Source organism: Fusarium musae, chromosome 6 (assembly GCF_019915245.1).
Source record: "Fusarium musae strain F31 chromosome 6, whole genome shotgun sequence".
NCBI classification, from domain to species: Eukaryota; Fungi; Ascomycota; class Sordariomycetes; order Hypocreales; family Nectriaceae; genus Fusarium; species Fusarium musae.
The window spans coordinates 3,578,395-3,595,642 of NC_058392.1; the positions used below are offsets into that span (position 1 = coordinate 3,578,395).

General features: G+C 49.9%; 6 protein-coding genes across 6 annotated transcripts; 2 read left to right on the forward strand and 4 right to left on the reverse strand.

Moving 5' to 3' along the window:
- Nucleotides 1-980: 980 nt before the first annotated feature.
- Nucleotides 981-1,559, reverse strand: J7337_008945 (uncharacterized protein; the record flags this gene model as incomplete). Its single annotated transcript, XM_044826549.1, has 2 exons — nt 981-1,418; nt 1,473-1,559. The coding sequence occupies 2 exons, from the start codon at nt 1,557-1,559 to the stop codon at nt 981-983; spliced, it is 525 nt and encodes a 174-aa protein (XP_044679466.1).
- Nucleotides 1,560-5,454: 3,895 nt separating this feature from the next.
- On the forward strand, nt 5,455-7,579 carry J7337_008946 (uncharacterized protein; the record flags this gene model as incomplete). The annotated part of the gene is made up of 2 exons (XM_044826550.1): nt 5,455-6,322; nt 6,369-7,579. 2 exons carry the CDS (start codon nt 5,455-5,457, stop codon nt 7,577-7,579), a joined length of 2,079 nt encoding a protein of 692 aa, XP_044679467.1.
- Nucleotides 7,580-8,233: 654 nt separating this feature from the next.
- J7337_008947 (uncharacterized protein) lies at nt 8,234-9,062 on the reverse strand (the record flags this gene model as incomplete). The annotated part of the gene is made up of 2 exons (XM_044826551.1): nt 8,234-8,858; nt 8,905-9,062. The coding sequence occupies 2 exons, from the start codon at nt 9,060-9,062 to the stop codon at nt 8,234-8,236; spliced, it is 783 nt and encodes a 260-aa protein (XP_044679468.1).
- Nucleotides 9,063-10,308: 1,246 nt separating this feature from the next.
- Nucleotides 10,309-11,272, reverse strand: J7337_008948 (uncharacterized protein; the record flags this gene model as incomplete). Its single annotated transcript, XM_044826552.1, has 3 exons — nt 10,309-10,573; nt 10,626-10,863; nt 10,912-11,272. The coding sequence occupies 3 exons, from the start codon at nt 11,270-11,272 to the stop codon at nt 10,309-10,311; spliced, it is 864 nt and encodes a 287-aa protein (XP_044679469.1).
- Nucleotides 11,273-12,540: 1,268 nt separating this feature from the next.
- On the forward strand, nt 12,541-13,347 carry J7337_008949 (uncharacterized protein; the record flags this gene model as incomplete). The annotated part of the gene is made up of 3 exons (XM_044826553.1): nt 12,541-12,679; nt 12,735-13,063; nt 13,114-13,347. 3 exons carry the CDS (start codon nt 12,541-12,543, stop codon nt 13,345-13,347), a joined length of 702 nt encoding a protein of 233 aa, XP_044679470.1.
- Nucleotides 13,348-13,897: 550 nt separating this feature from the next.
- On the reverse strand, nt 13,898-16,311 carry J7337_008950 (uncharacterized protein; the record flags this gene model as incomplete). The annotated part of the gene is made up of 3 exons (XM_044826554.1): nt 13,898-14,676; nt 14,723-16,208; nt 16,264-16,311. 3 exons carry the CDS (start codon nt 16,309-16,311, stop codon nt 13,898-13,900), a joined length of 2,313 nt encoding a protein of 770 aa, XP_044679471.1.
- Between the last annotated feature and the right edge of the window lie 937 nt (nt 16,312-17,248).

A 17,248-nucleotide genomic window follows, 5' to 3' on the forward strand; every position in this document is an offset into this window, starting at 1 on the left:
TTTCCAGGCGACTCAAATGATGCTTAGATATGAAGCCCCCACGCTCATCGTCGGTGATCAGACATCCAGCAACCATTATGTACATAGATATAGACCTTCCAATAACTTTTCACTCATCTTCCAAGCATCCATCACAGTTCACAGCGGCCGCACGTCGTCCCATCATCCATAATCCATGAATAGGTATGTAGCCTACCAATCGACTTCTGCTCTAGCTGCTCAACTTCCCCTCACGGGTGGGGAGATCCAGGGACCGTTGGACGGTTGGAGGCGCTCCAACAGGGATGTCAGAAGTTCAAAGTCGCACTGCCGAAGGATTGAGTTCATCCCAAATCGAAGGCTTACGACGATCATGGCGACATCAATGTTTCAACGCTTGATCCTATAATTAAAAAGGCGCACCGCGAGGCATTCTTGAGGATGCAGACTGTTGTGTTGCATAGGGCTGAGGGGGTCACGGCCGGGTGATTATGCCTCGATGGGTTGCATTGCAGTGTAGTGAAGCATTGCCACTATCTTGAAGCAAAAGGCGCACATTGATGCCCAAGTGTGCCCTGCTTTACCTTGATGGTTGCTCATCGAGGCTTTTGTCAGGTCGTTTTTGTATCACCTTTCGCCGTGTGCGACACTATAGCTCAGGGTTCATTGATGGTTGCTGATGTTGGACCCGTGTTGCTGACATGCCCGATTACATCCGGAGCTAAAGATGAACAAGTCCTGCAGATTTACCGGCATATGGATGCAGCTACGCGAACGCCGGGCATCATCATTCGGCCAATGTTAGACCTCACATTGTCGCTGGGCGTCGAGCCAAGTGAACCTCAACCCAAAGTTATACCCCCCTGGCCATTAGCCTCATATCTTACCGCACATGGAACAACTGAGATGATCTGTTGATTCATATCATTGACATTAACTCATTAAGCCATCATGGCTAATAATACAGACACATTGCTCCATCCCGTCCGCACAGCAGACATCTAAGCGCGCTCACTCGCAACCTGCTCGGCCTTAACAGGTTCTCTATCTTCCGCACCGGGATAATCCATCGCATTCTCACCACCCTTTCCACGATAGTTCGTAGGATGATCCCGGTCCGCACCCATATCATGAATAGGATCAGAGGGATTCGCACCAACACCCGTAAGACCAGAGCGATCCTTCTTCTCTTTGCCGTGGAGCTCCTGGCTCGTCTGCCCAGCGGCAGGCTTGCCTAGACCGGTGTGCACATCAGCGGATGTGGCACCCCCGAGAGTCTCGGAGGCAGACACGCCGCCTGAGGCACCGGGGGCTTGGGCGGGGACTTCGGTCTCGGGGTTGGGCTGGAAAGTTTTCTCGGGGGGAGCTGTGCCGGCGGGGTGTTGCTCGGCGTGGAACTTGGGGACGGCGTCGTTGCCAACGAGAACTCCGGGCTTGTGCTGGTAGATGTAAGTATGATGTATCATGGAGGACTTCTATGACGATTGACTTACGCCCTTGGTTGTGAGGGGCTCAGCGGGAGCGACCTTGCTTCGGAACTCGCCCTGCTGGGGAGTAGCAGACTCGGGATTCATAGACATGATGGTTGTGTTGTTTGTGGAGTGTTAGAAGATAAATGTTCAATTGAGTTTTTTTTTTTTGGAAATTTGTGTATTGTCACAGAAGAATTATGAGAATGAAGAGGATAAAAGTCTTGTCTTACACGCTATAAGGCTACATATAAAACATCGTGATACTACATCTACACAAGTATGATGTCAACACCTTCATCGTCGCCATGACATCACATTTGCACATCGCACGAGATCCTGCCATCATCAATACAATCTACATCGTGTCTATCAAAAAAATCACTGTATATCGACTCTATTCAAGGCGAAATCGATCGATAAAGATATTCAGTGGGTGAGATATGTGGAGCTGACGTCGGAGGTTTGCTCCGCGTGAGAGCTCGTTGGTTGGTGTTGTGGAGGAAGGCCCTTGTATACAACGTCATATGTCCTTGGCTTGTTGGGAAACGGGCGAGTTTTCCGTGTATGCTTATTTGTTTTACTGTGTGATGCCGGGTTTGGGGATGGAGATGTGAAGATTTGCTTGAAGGCTAGCTAGTGTTGATGGAGAGCCGGTCACATGAGCGGGTTTCTTCAAGATATCGGGCGAACAGGAGGTGTAGAAAGGGTCGTGTGCTTTATTTACTTGTTCTTTGAGTCAGTACATGATCTAGGTCTTGTTGACGATCGGAAGAGGCTATTGTAATTGGCGGTCTGTACGTTGGCAATGCTTAAATTGGTGTTGTTGACAGCTAGCCAATTAGAACAAGCTTCTTGTAACGACAACCATGAAGCTAGAACATCTGTGATGGTAGCAGGATACACATTTGAAGTGTTTCTAATGATATTGAATCACGTAGCACATATACCCTCCATGCTCTGAAGTATGCTGCAAGAGTGTTGTGCATGTTCCGGTCCCTAGTGCTGGGACAGACGCTGAGAGGATGCATTTCGTCCATCTGCAAGTCATCCAGGGCCTAGCATGCTTCAATCAGAATGCTTCTTTACATCAGCAGTCACGACATCTGTTGCAAGGTCTTGTGCTCCAAGCACAAAGTCCACAAGCTGTCATGAGCGACGACTTGGAGACGAGGATGGCCATGGGACGCCTACGAGAGCGCTGTAGAAGAATGGGTAGTCAATCAGTTCCATGCAGGGCAAATGCAGGGTAAATGCAATGCGCCGTCCTCTTCGTGTAATAGGCTTAAAGCCCCTTATCAAGTCTAGCAAGCGTCCATTGACTGATGCGAGCATTGAGGAATAGAGATGATGCACTGGGAACGCCCTTGCATATAGTATCCTGTGCGCAATAGCAGCTTCGCTAATATCTGAAGACATACGACAGACCCAAATAGATTTGCGACATGGCTTGAGGATACTTGAGGTCCCTCCGTTTATAGACGGCGCAACGGTGCCCGTTGTAAAAACAGTTACAGTAATGGTACAGCTTCACTGCCTTCGAAGCTCAGCCTCTGATCGGGCATGACAATGAAGACGTCGTGGATGTATTCAACAAAACACGTTGAGCAAAGCACCCAATCGATAATCCATCGCCAAGTAGCGCAATAAACACGATCCCATCAGGCCGGCGTTGTTCGCCCACTTGCACTGAACATCATGATGCGATGTTGTTCTAATTAAAGTAACTTACCCTGCATCTTCCAGCAGCGCCACCACAAGAACTCAGAACGTCCAGAGCAAAGCCAGTCAGCCCGTTCAAGCCCCTCAGCTGTCAAGGAATGCAATATTGAGTACTTTGACGTCAATGCAAGACATTTTTGCACTTTGTGCACCTTTCTCTGGCTTGCGCCTTGATGATGATGTACATATTGATCGTGTAACGTTCCACGACAGCCTCTCGTACAGCTGAATCGCGATCAAGACTCAACATCTAAATCAAGGGATGGATTCCGTCCCCAACCGGAGATGGCTTTCTCTCGAACTTTGGTCTCAGAAATAGCGGTCTCGGCCTTAATATTCCTCAAATGTCATTTCCTTTTTTTAAGCCTCAAGGGTCCATGGCTAATTGCATATTCAGCCACCCGCGACCGGTTTAAGTCACGAGCATACCACCAATTCAGCCTTAAAGCGACCCAACAGCTGCAGTTCAATTTGCTGACAGGTCCGGCGCTGAGACCATTTAATTGTTAGGCGTCTTTCCGCTGACAGGGAGCCAGAAATTGGCCTTGGCCAAATCTTGTGGGGTTTTTGTTATAAATCGTCGATGAGCAGTTAGCGAATTCTTATCGGCTGAAGCACAGAGCTTTTTGATCAACCAACAGTGTCGCATAAAAAGCCTCTCAGGCGAGAGACGATCGCCGATAAACAAACAGTGTCGCACCAGGGAGACAGCAAAACTGGGAAGAATACCGGGTCACAGAGGATCCTTTAATCTGCGAATTGTGGTACATAGACAAGATAACAGAAAGAGAAGAATTTTCTGTGTGATTAGATTTGCGAAAATTACATCTGAAGCTGGTTAATATGATGGCGTGTTGGTGGTAGCTGTGCCGCTGGTGGTTATGAGGGCGATAAATTAATATTATGGCGACGCCACATGTTGAGACCCGTCTTGCATCGATCAATTGCGGCTGTCATCTTGGCTGCATTCATCTCCAGCCTCATGACTTTCAGACATTCCTGTCTCTGTTTCTGTTTGTTTTGGTTGATCGATCACTGGATAGTCACCGCTGAATTCTCAGTGAATCTCATCGCCTCTCCCTTCTCTGTAACCCTCGAGGTTCCATGTTGATCGTCAATCGACAGGCTAAAGTCGCATTTTACAGGGGGATATCATCGAGACCCAACTGTGCCATGCTCATACAGGACTAACCCTCGTCGCTTGTTTGAGTTTTACGATGAGGCCATTGTTTAGTAAAGTAAGCATTGATTGATTGGGGGTTTACGCGGTCATTCCTGTATAATACGAAGTGAGTGAGTTTGGGAATAAACCGCGATTAAACTAGAACAAAGAAGTTCGCTCTGGACTGAGACAGTTTCCGAATATAGATCAAGGTTCTGAGGACGCGCAACGCACGCATCCATCCATTGAAGTCAGCTTGACCAAGTCAAGACAAGTTCAACCCCGTGTTGATGATCTCACACACCACTAGTTAGGTGGCTAGAGGGGTTTCCAACCTCGTGTCTGCCGTTGCACCCGTTTTGAAGGAGGCTGTGCATGAACTGGTGATTCTTGTGATTATTTGCAATTGTCTATTGATCGCAAGTCGAACATACAATGTCAATTATACTCATTTTCGTTAATTTGCAATACAATATCTACTCGTATTACATTATCGACGTGGTAAATACTCTTGGCCCTGGTTCCAGAACATCTGCGTCACGGGTCCCGCCTTGGCCGGAATACTAGGGGCCGGTTGCCGGGGAGCCCAGGGCGGAACATCCGCTAAAATGGGAAATTCCAGGTTATCGGTCCGCATCCGGTGTGGCTACCTGCCCCCTCATTCGCTCCTTCTAACTGGGCCGTTACAGTTGTAACAGCGATTCAGTGTCTTTGATTTGGCTTGACTCTCTCTCTTGGCTGAGCTCTTTCTACTCTTGTCTTCGTCACTCCATCTTTTTTTCTCTCTCTTCAGCTCCATCTCTCGCAATAACAAGGCAGAAAGAAAGGACTCGCTCGGGTCGGTCGGTCTCTTTATTCCACTCGGTCGCTCAGTTTCCTTGCGCTTCTCCAACTCTCTCGTTTCAACTGCAAATTATATCTCGCCGATTGATCCACCTTCTTCCAAGGCGATCCCCTTGAGGCGGCGCGCCCGCTGCTGGCATCATCGATCCTCTTGGCACTGCCTGCTCTCGAGTTGTTGCAGCCAACCTGCCTTATCGCTATCTTTATCAGTGTCACACTGCTTGAACAGTGCCTGCTCCTCCGCCTGGATCCAGATTTAATATCCAACCATTACCCACAATGCAGAACTACCACGGGGATCCCTACGAGAGCGAACCGCTCGACTCTCATAATCGCTACGATTCCTCTCCCAGAAGGCCCATCCCTCCTCCCCATAGTTATTCACCTTCGGCTGCCCACTACGACGCTCCTCCGAGATCAAATCACCCAAGCGCACATCCCGATTCTTCATACAGCCGTGTACAAGGTGGCTACGACGATTATTCCTCTCACGGTCGCCCAGTATCGCCTTCGCCGTACGCAGGATCCGCAGGATCTGCTGGATACGACAGCCCTCGACGACCATCGCCTCAACAAAACGATCACGGTTATTACGGCAACCAAGGCTACAATAACTACGGTGGTGGCGGCGGCGGACATATGGGGTATGATCACCCAAACTCCCATACTACACCGGGCGCAGACAATTTTGGAATGTCGGCATCTGGTGGTATGACAGGAATCGCTGTGAACGTTGCTGACCGTAATCCTCGCTATAGCGGAATAGGCGCAATGGAACACTCCAACTTGCCTCCGCCTCCATCGCGGACTCAGCAAAACCCTTATGGCGGAAATGGCAGTTACGGTTACGGTTACGATTCTCCTCGGGGGCCACCATCGGCTGCGGCGTCTCACTTCAACGGTAGCGATCCCTACATAGATAACCCGTACCCCGGATATACGAATTCGCGGCACGGGAGCGACAATCTTGGCGTAGTGAATCCTAATGACATTATCGACGATGGAGACGACGGACTTGTGTATGGAAAGAGCCAAAGGAACTCAATGCTTAGCCTTTCCAATTCCGACCGCGCGAAGAGGGGTGCTTCTGCAACCGCTGCTGCAGTTGGAGGTGGTGCGGCTGCTGGCGGCCTTTTGGGTGGACGAGGTCAGTATTCGTCTGCCAAGTGTGCGCATTCGCTAATTAGGTACAGGCGGAAGCTACGAGATGAATGCACGGGAAAAGCCTTACGGTTATGGCTCAGACGATAAGGACACTGGGAGGAGTAAGAGGTGCAAGTGGCTCATCATCGTCGTGGTGTTCCTCGTCATTGTCGGCGCTATCGTTGGTGGTGTCGTTGGTAGTATGGTGAACAATGGCAAGCACGACGACAGCACGTCGAGTAGTTCGGGAGAGTCAGCTAAGGACGACACCAAGAAGAACGGCGATCTAGGCAAAAACAGCGCAGAGATCAAGGAACTTCTTAACAATCCCGACCTCCACAGAGTCTTTCCCGGAATGGACTACACCCCTCTCAACTCACAGTATCCCGACTGTATGCATAACCCACCTTCTCAGAACAACATCACACGCGACGTGGCCGTTCTGGGTCAGCTTACCAACAAGATTCGATTGTACGGAACCGATTGCAACCAAACGCAGATGTTGATTCATGCTATTGATCGATTGGAACTCAAGGATACCAAGATCTGGATGGGTGTTTGGCTTGACAAGAACGAGACAACCAACGATCGACAGATGGCACAGATGTGGGACATCCTGGATGAGTATGGTGATGATCCTTTTGAGGGTATCATCATTGCCAACGAAATCCTCTACCGCAAGGAGATGAACATCACCACACTGGCCAACATCTTGGACGAAACCCGCACGAAGCTCGACAAGAAGGGCCTCAAGCTTCCCGTTGCCACCTCGGATTTGGGCGACGACTGGACATCTGAACTTGCGACAGACAGTGACTATATCATGGCGAACATCCATCCCTTCTTTGCCGGAGTGACGGCATCCGAAGCTGCCGCTTGGACCAACAATTTCTGGAAGACTAACAATGGAGATTTCTGGAAGACGGACACGAAGAAGAACATCATCTCGGAGACAGGCTGGCCTACCGGAGGCGGCACCAACTGTGGCGCAGCCACGACCTGTGCCGAGGGATCAGTTGCTGGTGTTGACGAGCTCAACACCTTCATGGAAGATTGGGTTTGCCAGTCTCTCAAGAACGGTACCAACTACTTCTGGTTCGAGGCATTTGACGAGCCTTGGAAGGAACGGTACAACACCAAGGGCAAGGCATGGGAAGACAAATGGGGTCTGTTGACAGCGGACCGCGAGCTCAAGAAGGGAGTCAAGATTCCCGACTGCGACGGCAAGACGATCCAAGACTATAGCATGTTTTCCTCATAAACGACTCGATGCATTCATGACATTGCTCAGCAGCGATTGATGTCTGAGTTTATGTCAGCTCTGCGGATGCGAGGGCATGCATTGGATATATAACCATCATCACCTCAACACTCAGCATTAATGTTTTATCACGGACCGGAGTTACGGAGTATCAGGGAAAACAGGTAAAATGTTATGCCCTTTATGTGTTTTTTGTGTTTCGGATACGCCTGGCATGATTGTTTTGTAGACGATGGAAATGGAAGGCTAGCTTATTGTAACGATTCGCATTGCGAGAGTATATAGTTGACGGAGGAAAGCAGGACAAACAATACAAGTATTGGCTCAATGACTGATGTGCCATTCGATGCATTGATCTGTGATGTGAAGTATCGATGTTTGTTGCAATGGATTGACCGTTATTGATCATTGAAGTACCTAATTGATGGGTATCTTGCCCGTAGGCGCTGCATATTCGTTTCGTCGTCAGTCGTTACAAGCTAAATGGCCAAGCAAGATGTATATAACGTGCTTCGATGCGCCAGTCCCAAGCACTCATCCCACGCGATCTCCCAAGTCCTTATTCCCAGCAACCATGGCATAAACCAGCCTCACGAAAACTCCTCATCTCCGTCTCCCAGCGCAAACCCGACTCCATGATCTCCATCGCAACCCTCAGTTTTCAGGGTGGTAAGTTCCATCACCATCCTCATCCATTCCCTGCGTCTGACTTCTAGGTGTGAGAGGTCGTTGGTGCGGATAGGCGACTGCGGGCAGGCCCTCGATCCCCTCGACGGGGTAGTGGAACATTCCTGGAGGGACGGAGGCCGACTTTCTCATGTCGACGTTCATCATGTCGATTGTTCCAGCCTTGCACATGTCGCGCTCACGAGTGACCCTATCGAGCCTGTGTTCGAGAGTGGCGATGCGTCTGGCGTACTCCCGGAGGGTGTTGATGACTTTGTTCATGTCATCTCGGAGTTCCTCGGCGCTGTCTGGGAGGGGGAAGTCAAGGTCTGGAGGGGAGAGGCGAACTCGGGGCTGGGGCATGGCAGGGAGTGGTGCCTGGGCGACATTGTATGCAGATGGGTTGCCATTGAAGGGACCAGGGTTCGCAGGATACATGTTCTGGGATGCATTGAACGCAGGGCCATTGTTCACGTATGGCATCGGATTGGCCGCAGGGGCCGGAGCAGCCAAACGAGCAGTTGCGAGAAGACGGCCGGTGACTTCGCGCTGAAGATGAAGGGTCACCATGGCGTCGATGTCAGTTCCGCAGTGGCCCTTGCCGAGTTTCTGTCTGCAGATCGTTAGTCTTAGCTAAGTAGTAGAGGAGAGACAGTCACCTCTTGCGCATGAGAATCTCACATGCATCTTCGAGAACAGAGCGCTTGAGTCTTTCGTCTGCGTAGATGTACTCGGGCTTGCGAGTTGCGCGATCGCAAACCTGCCAGAGTGCCTGGTACTCTGCCTCACGGGCAGCTTTGTCTAGCTTTGACTCCATTGCGATTGAGCTTGAATGATAGATTGAGATGATGGTCTAAAGTTGAAGAATCTTTGATGTAATTGACTGGGATGTGTAAGTTGGATGAAGGATGACGAGAAGGGACGGAATTTATGAGAGGGAGATTGAAGAGGCTGTGAATCACTGCGCGATGCGACTTTAGGCGAGACTTGTAAAAGAGAGTGGATTGTTTAGAAGATGTTATGGCGCGTTAGAGGAATAGAGGCAAGTTTTGAGGAGAAGAAGGGAAAGTTTGAGAAGTTGGGTAAAGGTTAGTGGAGATGAGGAGGATGTTAGAGGACTTTTGGGGGTGGATTGAAGAGATATAATGAAGTGAGATGAACTTGGCAAAGAGATTAATTGAAGAGACTTACTGGAAAAGTCAAGGTCTTTGAAGTAGAGGCACGCGACGATGTTGATGCTGGTGTAGATGCTGGTGGTAAGTGGTGGTCGAGTTGGAGGTGTTGATCAATTGAGGATGATGATGATGAAAGGCCGAAGTGAGAGGATGAAGGGTTGTGTTGAAGTAGATGAAAAAAGGGAATTGACTGGATCAAAGAAGAAGTCGAAAGGTCGAAAGGAAATGAGTGCGACAGTTGAGCTGAAGACTGAAGCCAAGATCAGATGTTGGGACTGAAGATGTTGGAAGAAGAGAAGCCAGAAGAGAGGGTGAGACGAGAAGGAAGGGGTGAATTGAAGTAGATGAAGAAGGGAAAAGAAATGTCGAAGCAGAAATTGAAAGATTAAAAGGGAATGGTTGCGACAGTGGAATTGAAGGACAAGGCCATGTTGTGAAGATGTTGACACTGATGATGATGATGTTAGAGGAAGTATGAAGAGAGGATGAAGCGCCGAGTCGAAGGAGATGAAGAAGAGGAATGAAGCGACAAAGAAGAGACTTAAGAGTTAAGAAGAAAATAATCGCGACAACAGAATTGAAGAGTGAGAGCCAGCTACGAAGGTGGTCACTACCTCAGAGATTGGTGATGGTGGTGGATGAGGTTAGAGGAGAAGGCGAAGATCATGAGATGAGACTGAGGGAAGATGAAAGAGACTGGAGACATTAGACATCAAAGAGAGATATGGAATTCTTCAAGGAGAGCATGTATAAAGGAATGGAGCGTAAAAGAAGAAGCCCATAAGAGTGCAGCGCACCGTCTTCGCAGTCACCAGCAACTAAAGCCCAAGATGTAGACCATCGCCAGACATAAACAAACACTCGTCAATTAGCAATTACCAACAACAATTAATTAATAGTAGTAGCCTCAAGCTTCTTCACCAAATCCTCCTCCCCATCACTCCCCTTCTTCTCATCTCCATCCTCAATCTCAACCTCTTCAATCACAATCCCCTTCCCTTTGCCCTTGACATCACCATCCTCCTCACTCTTGGGTTTCCAGTAGATACTCGTCGTCGAGAACGCACAGTCCAATCTCTCCTGGGGAAAGGCACAGCGTTCATACGACTTGTGCATTCTCTCCACGTTCTCGATGTGCTCGTCTGCAAAGATGCTGTTCCCAATTAGCATCATCCCATGAAGGTGAACTTAAGGGCATGACTTACTCTCCCCAATCCTCATAGCTAGTTCCGACAAAAAGCGCGGGGAGTTCACCCTCTAGCGCATCGTTATACACAGGTCTGTAGAGATGAACGCCAAAGAAGAGGGTCTTCGCATCAACCATCTGCGTACCCTTCGGATCCTCAAGAACAGTATGGCCGATATTCTCAAGAAACTTTTCGTCGGAGGCGCTGAAGGCTGGATCCTGGAAGAACGTCTCAATCTTGCCACCCGTGATTTTCTCTGTTCAAATCAGCACCGTTCACTCACAAGTCATCAAGGTACGCATACCCAATTCTTCAACCATGATCTCGAAAGCCGCAAGTTGCGCAAACGTGGATCTCTTGCCATCAAGATTGAGACCGTCGTTCGGATCAAATGTCCCGACACCGAGATGAACAGCTTTGTCAATCTCTGTCAAATGCGACGCTTTCGCTTTGACGAGTTCACGGAGACGGGGACAGGAGTAGGCTTCGTCCTCCCATCGCTTGCGATGCTGCTTGTAATCCTTCTCCAGGTCCTCGGGCGTTCTCAAACCTTCTGTCTGGGGCTTTACGTGTCTGGAGGAGTGAGCTACGGTGTTGGTTCGTCTGTTCTTGCGGCCCTTGCGCACGACTCTTGTCCAGTCTGAAGAATCCTGTGATGAAGACATTGTGAAGTTAATCTCTGAATGTGAAATGCAAGTCAAGATGCAGAAAAAGATTAGTAGAAATGAAGTGAGATAATAAATCAATTGAGGCGCTTGCGTGAAAGATGCAGAATAATGGTGAGATGATCACTTATAGTGAGTCTCTCAATGAAGATTGTCGTGAAGATTGAGATTTCGAGACTCCACAGGGCTCGGTGAACTTCGGTGAAGAACAAGGTGAGTTTTAAGATCTTAGTGGCGTTTTGAGTTTCAATGCTTAAAAAAAAAGCGATGGGGGAATAAAACTCCGACTGGTTCTGCCTCTTGCTCCCCTTATATAACTCAGCGACCGACATGATTGCTATTTCTGTGAGAGATTTGTTATTATCGTCATTTGCTGTCGCTTGCCATGTCACAGATTGAAGAAGACATCCCGTAAGGCAAGGCAAGGCAAGGCAAGGCACATGCATGATTTGAGGTCCAACAAGCACAGTCTCTCGCCGAGAATGCAACGATAGCACAGAGTACAGAGAGGAGCCAATCAGAGGCTGTAGTGATAAGAGCATCAGCTTACGGTAGTGTCTACGTCTGTGCTTGTCCAGCTTAGGTAGCTTGTGTGTCTGGATGTGACCATGGCATGGATCTTGGCGTCTACGCGGCATCCTCACCCCGAGCCTCACTCACTAAGAGAGTCAAGAGTCAGAGAGTACGGAGTATCATCAGATCAAAACGCGGCTACGAATCGATCATCGGCTCTCCTGATCCGATCTTTCCATCAAGTGAGTCGACCTCTTCCCGTCCCTTTCTTCCTCCTCATTAACCGGCATATCCCATCACCAACCCCCGCCCCTCTACCCCATTACTCTCAACATCTCATTGGCCGTCCCCTAAAATAAGTCTAGCGCCAGCGCTTAAAACATCTCCAGTCACAGCCCAGAAACGCCCTGTAGCCCTGTAAATCACTCATCCCGCTGATCCCATTGGGCGTGTGTTCCCGTTCTGCAGCAGGGGTCACACCCTCCAAGATGCATCGTCAACGGCCTCTTACTGGGCCATCACATCTGTACTTGGACCTGGGCGGCTGCAAAGATGGCCACCCAGCGGAGTGCTGAGTGCGTGCCTTAAGACCAGAACTTGCGGCCTCCTCTTCCTCTTCCTTTTTCTCCGAAGAAGTTCTCATAAATCGTTGGTTCGTGAAATTTAAATGTTCGAGGCTGAGCCTTGTTCTTGTTCTTTGTCTGTTTGCTAGAAGTATCACCTATTCTCAAAAGATATCCATACAAACCGCAATCATGAGGACGTCGGCATTCATCTCGGTCCTCCTCGCGACAATCGTGTCAGCACACAGCGTGATCACCTATCCCGGCTGGCGAGGAAACAACCTCATCACCAACGCAACATTTCCCTACGGCATGCAATGGATCTACCCATGTACGTCCTCTCACTCTCTCCTCTTGACCAGAACAACACCAATTAACATCGTCAGGCGGTGGTCACAATGTCACGACAAACAGAACATACTGGCCCACAAGAGGCGGCGCTGTCGCTTTCCAGCCCGGCTGGTTCCGTGGCCACGAGACAGCCTTCGCCTACGTGAACATGGGCTTTGGCGACGATGGTCCTGACGGCGGCCCTGCAAACATGACAAACCCGGTCGTCCCCATGTTCCAGATCCTCGGTCCCACCAACAATCCATTCCCAGGAACAATCTGTCTTCCTCAGGTGCCTCTGCCCAAGAACACGACTGTAAAGGCAGGCGACAAGGCTACAATCCAAGTTGTAGAACTAGCTGTTCACGGCGCAGCTCTGTACTCTGTACGTTCAGACACTGTTTGTGGTGAAGAAAAACTGACTAACATCTGTAGTGCGTCGACATCATCTTCGCTGAACCAGGAGACAAGAGAATCGCCGAAGTCAACGAGACAAACTGCTTCAACTCCACCGACATCGGCTTCGCAGAGGTCTACACCATCACGACCAAGCAGTCCGGCTCCGACGCCTACGTTAGCGAATCCGGCGCGACACAAACACTGCGCCAGCTGAACCTCGCAGGCTGGCTACCGCTCGTGGCAGCCGGTGCATATGCCCTGTTTGCGTGATTGATGAGATTGAGAACTCGATACGAAAAGAAATTTGTACAAAGCATAATGACTGGCGTTTTTTTACGGGCGGGGAATTTGGAATATCCCTGGATTGGTTTTATTTATATCCCTTCATTTATTTTTATAATGCTGCGGTTTGTCCTGCGGGGACTGAGATGTCGCACGTGGTATTTGGTGTTGGAGGAGCTTTATCTGCTTCATTCATTTGAGACACCGCGTAGAATGAGAATCTACGACTATTCAAATTCATGAATTGTGCCATTCATGTGATCAACTGTCGTTAAAATGAGATGTTGAAGTTTTGAAGTGAGATGAAATGAGATGAAATGAGACGATGCCCTACGATTGAGATCAATTGACAGACGGCTCTCACGTCGCCGGACATCACAACCACCACAAAGCCATTGCCTATCAATGCATCACATTCGTCTACCGCTAATTCTATGTATTTATTTCTCTTCTAATTCCGTACATCCGTCGTTCCACGTCAAGAATAACCCGTCTTGGCGCTGCAACGGCCTGCATACCCGTCACCATCATATCACATTCATGGAGCGACCTTAGCGCACTCGGCCGCGACAGACTTGACACGCTCTTCTGAACTTCGTCCAGCAGCACTCTGGATCCACCCCTTGATACCGAGATTAGCCGCCTCCGCCTTTGATGCGGAGAGCAGTGTGCCCAGCGCCACCAGGGCGCGGTATAGAACCTCCGAGTCTGTTTGACCATCACGGGAGAGGATCGTCCCGAGAAGGATAGCGAGACGGCGACGCTGGTCGGGTGTGAGGAGGCGCTCGCGATGGACGAGCACTGAGAGGTTGATTGCTGCGGTTGTAGCAGCGATGAGGACATTGCGATTGAACGGCCCGATGGGTTCCGAGGAAACACCAACGATACGCTCCAGGAACGAAATGGCCTCGTCCGATTGAGCACTAACAATCGAGCGGCCATTTGCAGTGGAGAAGATGTTGGCGAGGGTACGCAGACCCATCATGGCAGCGTTCTCATTGGGAGTTTCGCCCTTGGGTAGAGAGGACGCGAAAGCGAGGTCGAGAAGGGAGCCAGCGGTAGGGTCAGAGAATTGAGCGACAAGAGGGTACTTCGCGACACAGCGAAGGAGATCAAGACCGGCGAGACGGTCTGAGTAGGGCCATTGTGTAAGGATGCGGACAAGAAGAGGCAGGGCTGTTTGGGGAACAGGTTTGTTAGACTCAAGCGCAGCGCGCAGCTCTGACAGTACAGATTCATCGGATGGATTCAAGGCTGCGTCTTTGCGACCCGACGAGATCATGTTCTTGTTGACGGTCAAGATTTTGTTGAAGATGGCTGGCACTGTCAGTGATTGAACAAAAGCACAGAGACAAAAACTTACCTTCGTATTTGGCTGCTGTAATACTGAGATAGTCCTTCTGAGGGAGCACCTTGGGCTGGGTGTTCTCACCAGGTCGGTATCGGGATTCAGTGCCCAGAGGATCAGGTCCGCTTGGCTCTGAAGTTTGACCAAGAGTAGCTCCCTTGGTGTTTTCGGTAATGAAGTTGGCCACGTTGTCAAGGTACGAGAGCGGTAGCTCATTGTCGCCCAAGAACTTGGTGGCTCGCTCGTAAGGGTTCTCAGAGAGGTTGTAAGGGAGCTTTAGAGGAGGCTTGCCATCCTCAATATCGACATCAAAAACGTAGTCATACATCTTTCCTTGGTACTCAACCTTTTTGCCAGTGCTGGCGACAGCATCAACGACAGTACCGACGTTGATCCATTGCTGTTGGCTCACCGACCATGTATGAGCAGTAACATTTCCGTTATCCTCCTTAATCATCTGAACTTGTCCCTCCTTTGTACCCGCTTTACTGGTCAGGAACTCAGGGCCAGGGAGCTTCTCCTTGTTGACACCCCCGACTTGCTGCTGAGGGATCGATGACGCCTTGACAGACTCCTCAAACTCCGTGAGTGTCGCTTGGTCGGCAGTACGGTCGGGACTTCGTGTAAAGACGCGGGCAATGCTGTCGCTAGCACCCGTAACGATATCGCCGGTCTCGGGGTTCGCAGCGACGGTCCATACCGAAATGGCGGGATGTGTGATTGTCTGTACACATTCGGTACCCTTCCATATCCTGACGGTACGATCTTCTCCCGAACTGACCAGCTCACCTGTCGGGAGACTGGCCAAACAGTAAACAAAGCTTTCGTGTCCATGCAGCTCGGCGACTTGTTGACCATTCAGCTTCCACAGGCGGATTGTTCCGTCATTGCTTGCGCTCGCAATGTCTGCACCACTGGGGTGACCGTTGGGTACACGACAGAGGGCGCGGACAACGTCAGGTGTGTGTATGATAGAGCTTGGCGACACCTCACCGGCGGTAGACTGCCGCAGATCAAAGATACGGATGTTCTTGTCGGCACAACCAGTCACTACTGTGTGATCATCGAATGCAACAACGCTCCAGACGGCCATGCTTTCGTGGCCGCTCAACGAGAGCTCTGTTTCCCATTTCTGAGGGCTCCATACCCGCGCCTGACCATCCCAGCCGCCTGATACCAAGTATTTGCCGTCGGATGAGACGTCGAGCGTGCAAACGTTGTGAGAGTGGCCGATCAAGAGGCGTTCGGCGTTATCGGAGCTGGAAGCTTTGGGGGACTTGACTTCGATGATGGTATCCTTGCCACCAGAGACAACGTAGCCATCTGGGTGCTCACTGGACGGAGGGAAGAAGGAGATGGAGTTGACGTATTCGGAACCACGGCTGACCAGGGTTGCGTCGAAGTTCGGGGGAGATGCTTGGGTGCGGCGCCATATGCGGACGCTGCAATCGCGGGAGGCGGTTAAGACGGTATCGGGAGAGGGGAAGGTTGCGGCTCGAACCTATCGATCCGTTAGTGTTTCGAGATGCAGAGAAAAGTCGCCTAATAATGCCTACATCGGATTCGTGCCCGACCAATTGCGCCGACAGCTTGAAGTCGGTCATTTTCCTGGAGGATGGTTTGATGGATGGATGATGAGAGTACGTGACACTGCTGAATGCAGTGGAGGGGGGGAGCTTGATGAATGACTGGACGATGATGCAACAGGGTCAAGAAAGAGAAACGACCAGCTATCTCTCTAAGCAAGGGTAACGCCAACGACAAAAAAGGATGAATCACGGGGAGTATGAAGAGGTTGTATCGTCAAAAAGTCATCAAGGGAACGAACGGGAGGAACGTGACAAATCGTAGACTAAGGTAGAGTTGATCGTTGGTCAGTAATGGAAGCTGATCGATTGATTGCCCCTTCCCGTCGGATCTGTCCCGTCCAGCTTAAGCCACAACTCGATGCGTCACTAAGCACCAGCCACCTCCACTTGGCCGGGCATCTTTAAAGTATCGCTCGGGCTTGGATGCTGTGAACTCTCGGGCATTATTGCTTTGCATTTAAGCATACATTAAGAAAGCTAAAATTAGACTGCTGCAGATATCATAAGCAATGTTATACCGTTCTTTATGGTGATACTGCTTTTGCAAGAGTCGGGCAGAAAGAGCCGTTGAGGGGACTCAGGAGAGAGCTGTATGTATATATGAGAGTTGGATTCCGGTCCTTTCTCTACACTGCACACTGAATCAAAAGAAACCTCACACATTCAGTCACCTTTAGACTCCCCTCTCTCTGTCTCACAAATATTTCCTTGTCCTCTACATCAATATCTTTGTCTCTCACGTCAAGTCAAAATATTGCAGCCCCCAACCATACCCCGCTTTGTGGCGGTGCCCACCGGAAAGAAGGACCCCGTCGTGTAACCCCGCCTTGAGGCTGCCAGAAAACTCAGGACCTCTATCTTGAGAGATAAAAATACTCAAATGACTTTAGTCCAAGTTTAGGTGTCTTCTACTGAGTTTATTTTGGCAACCTTCTCTCAAGCATCAAGCTTT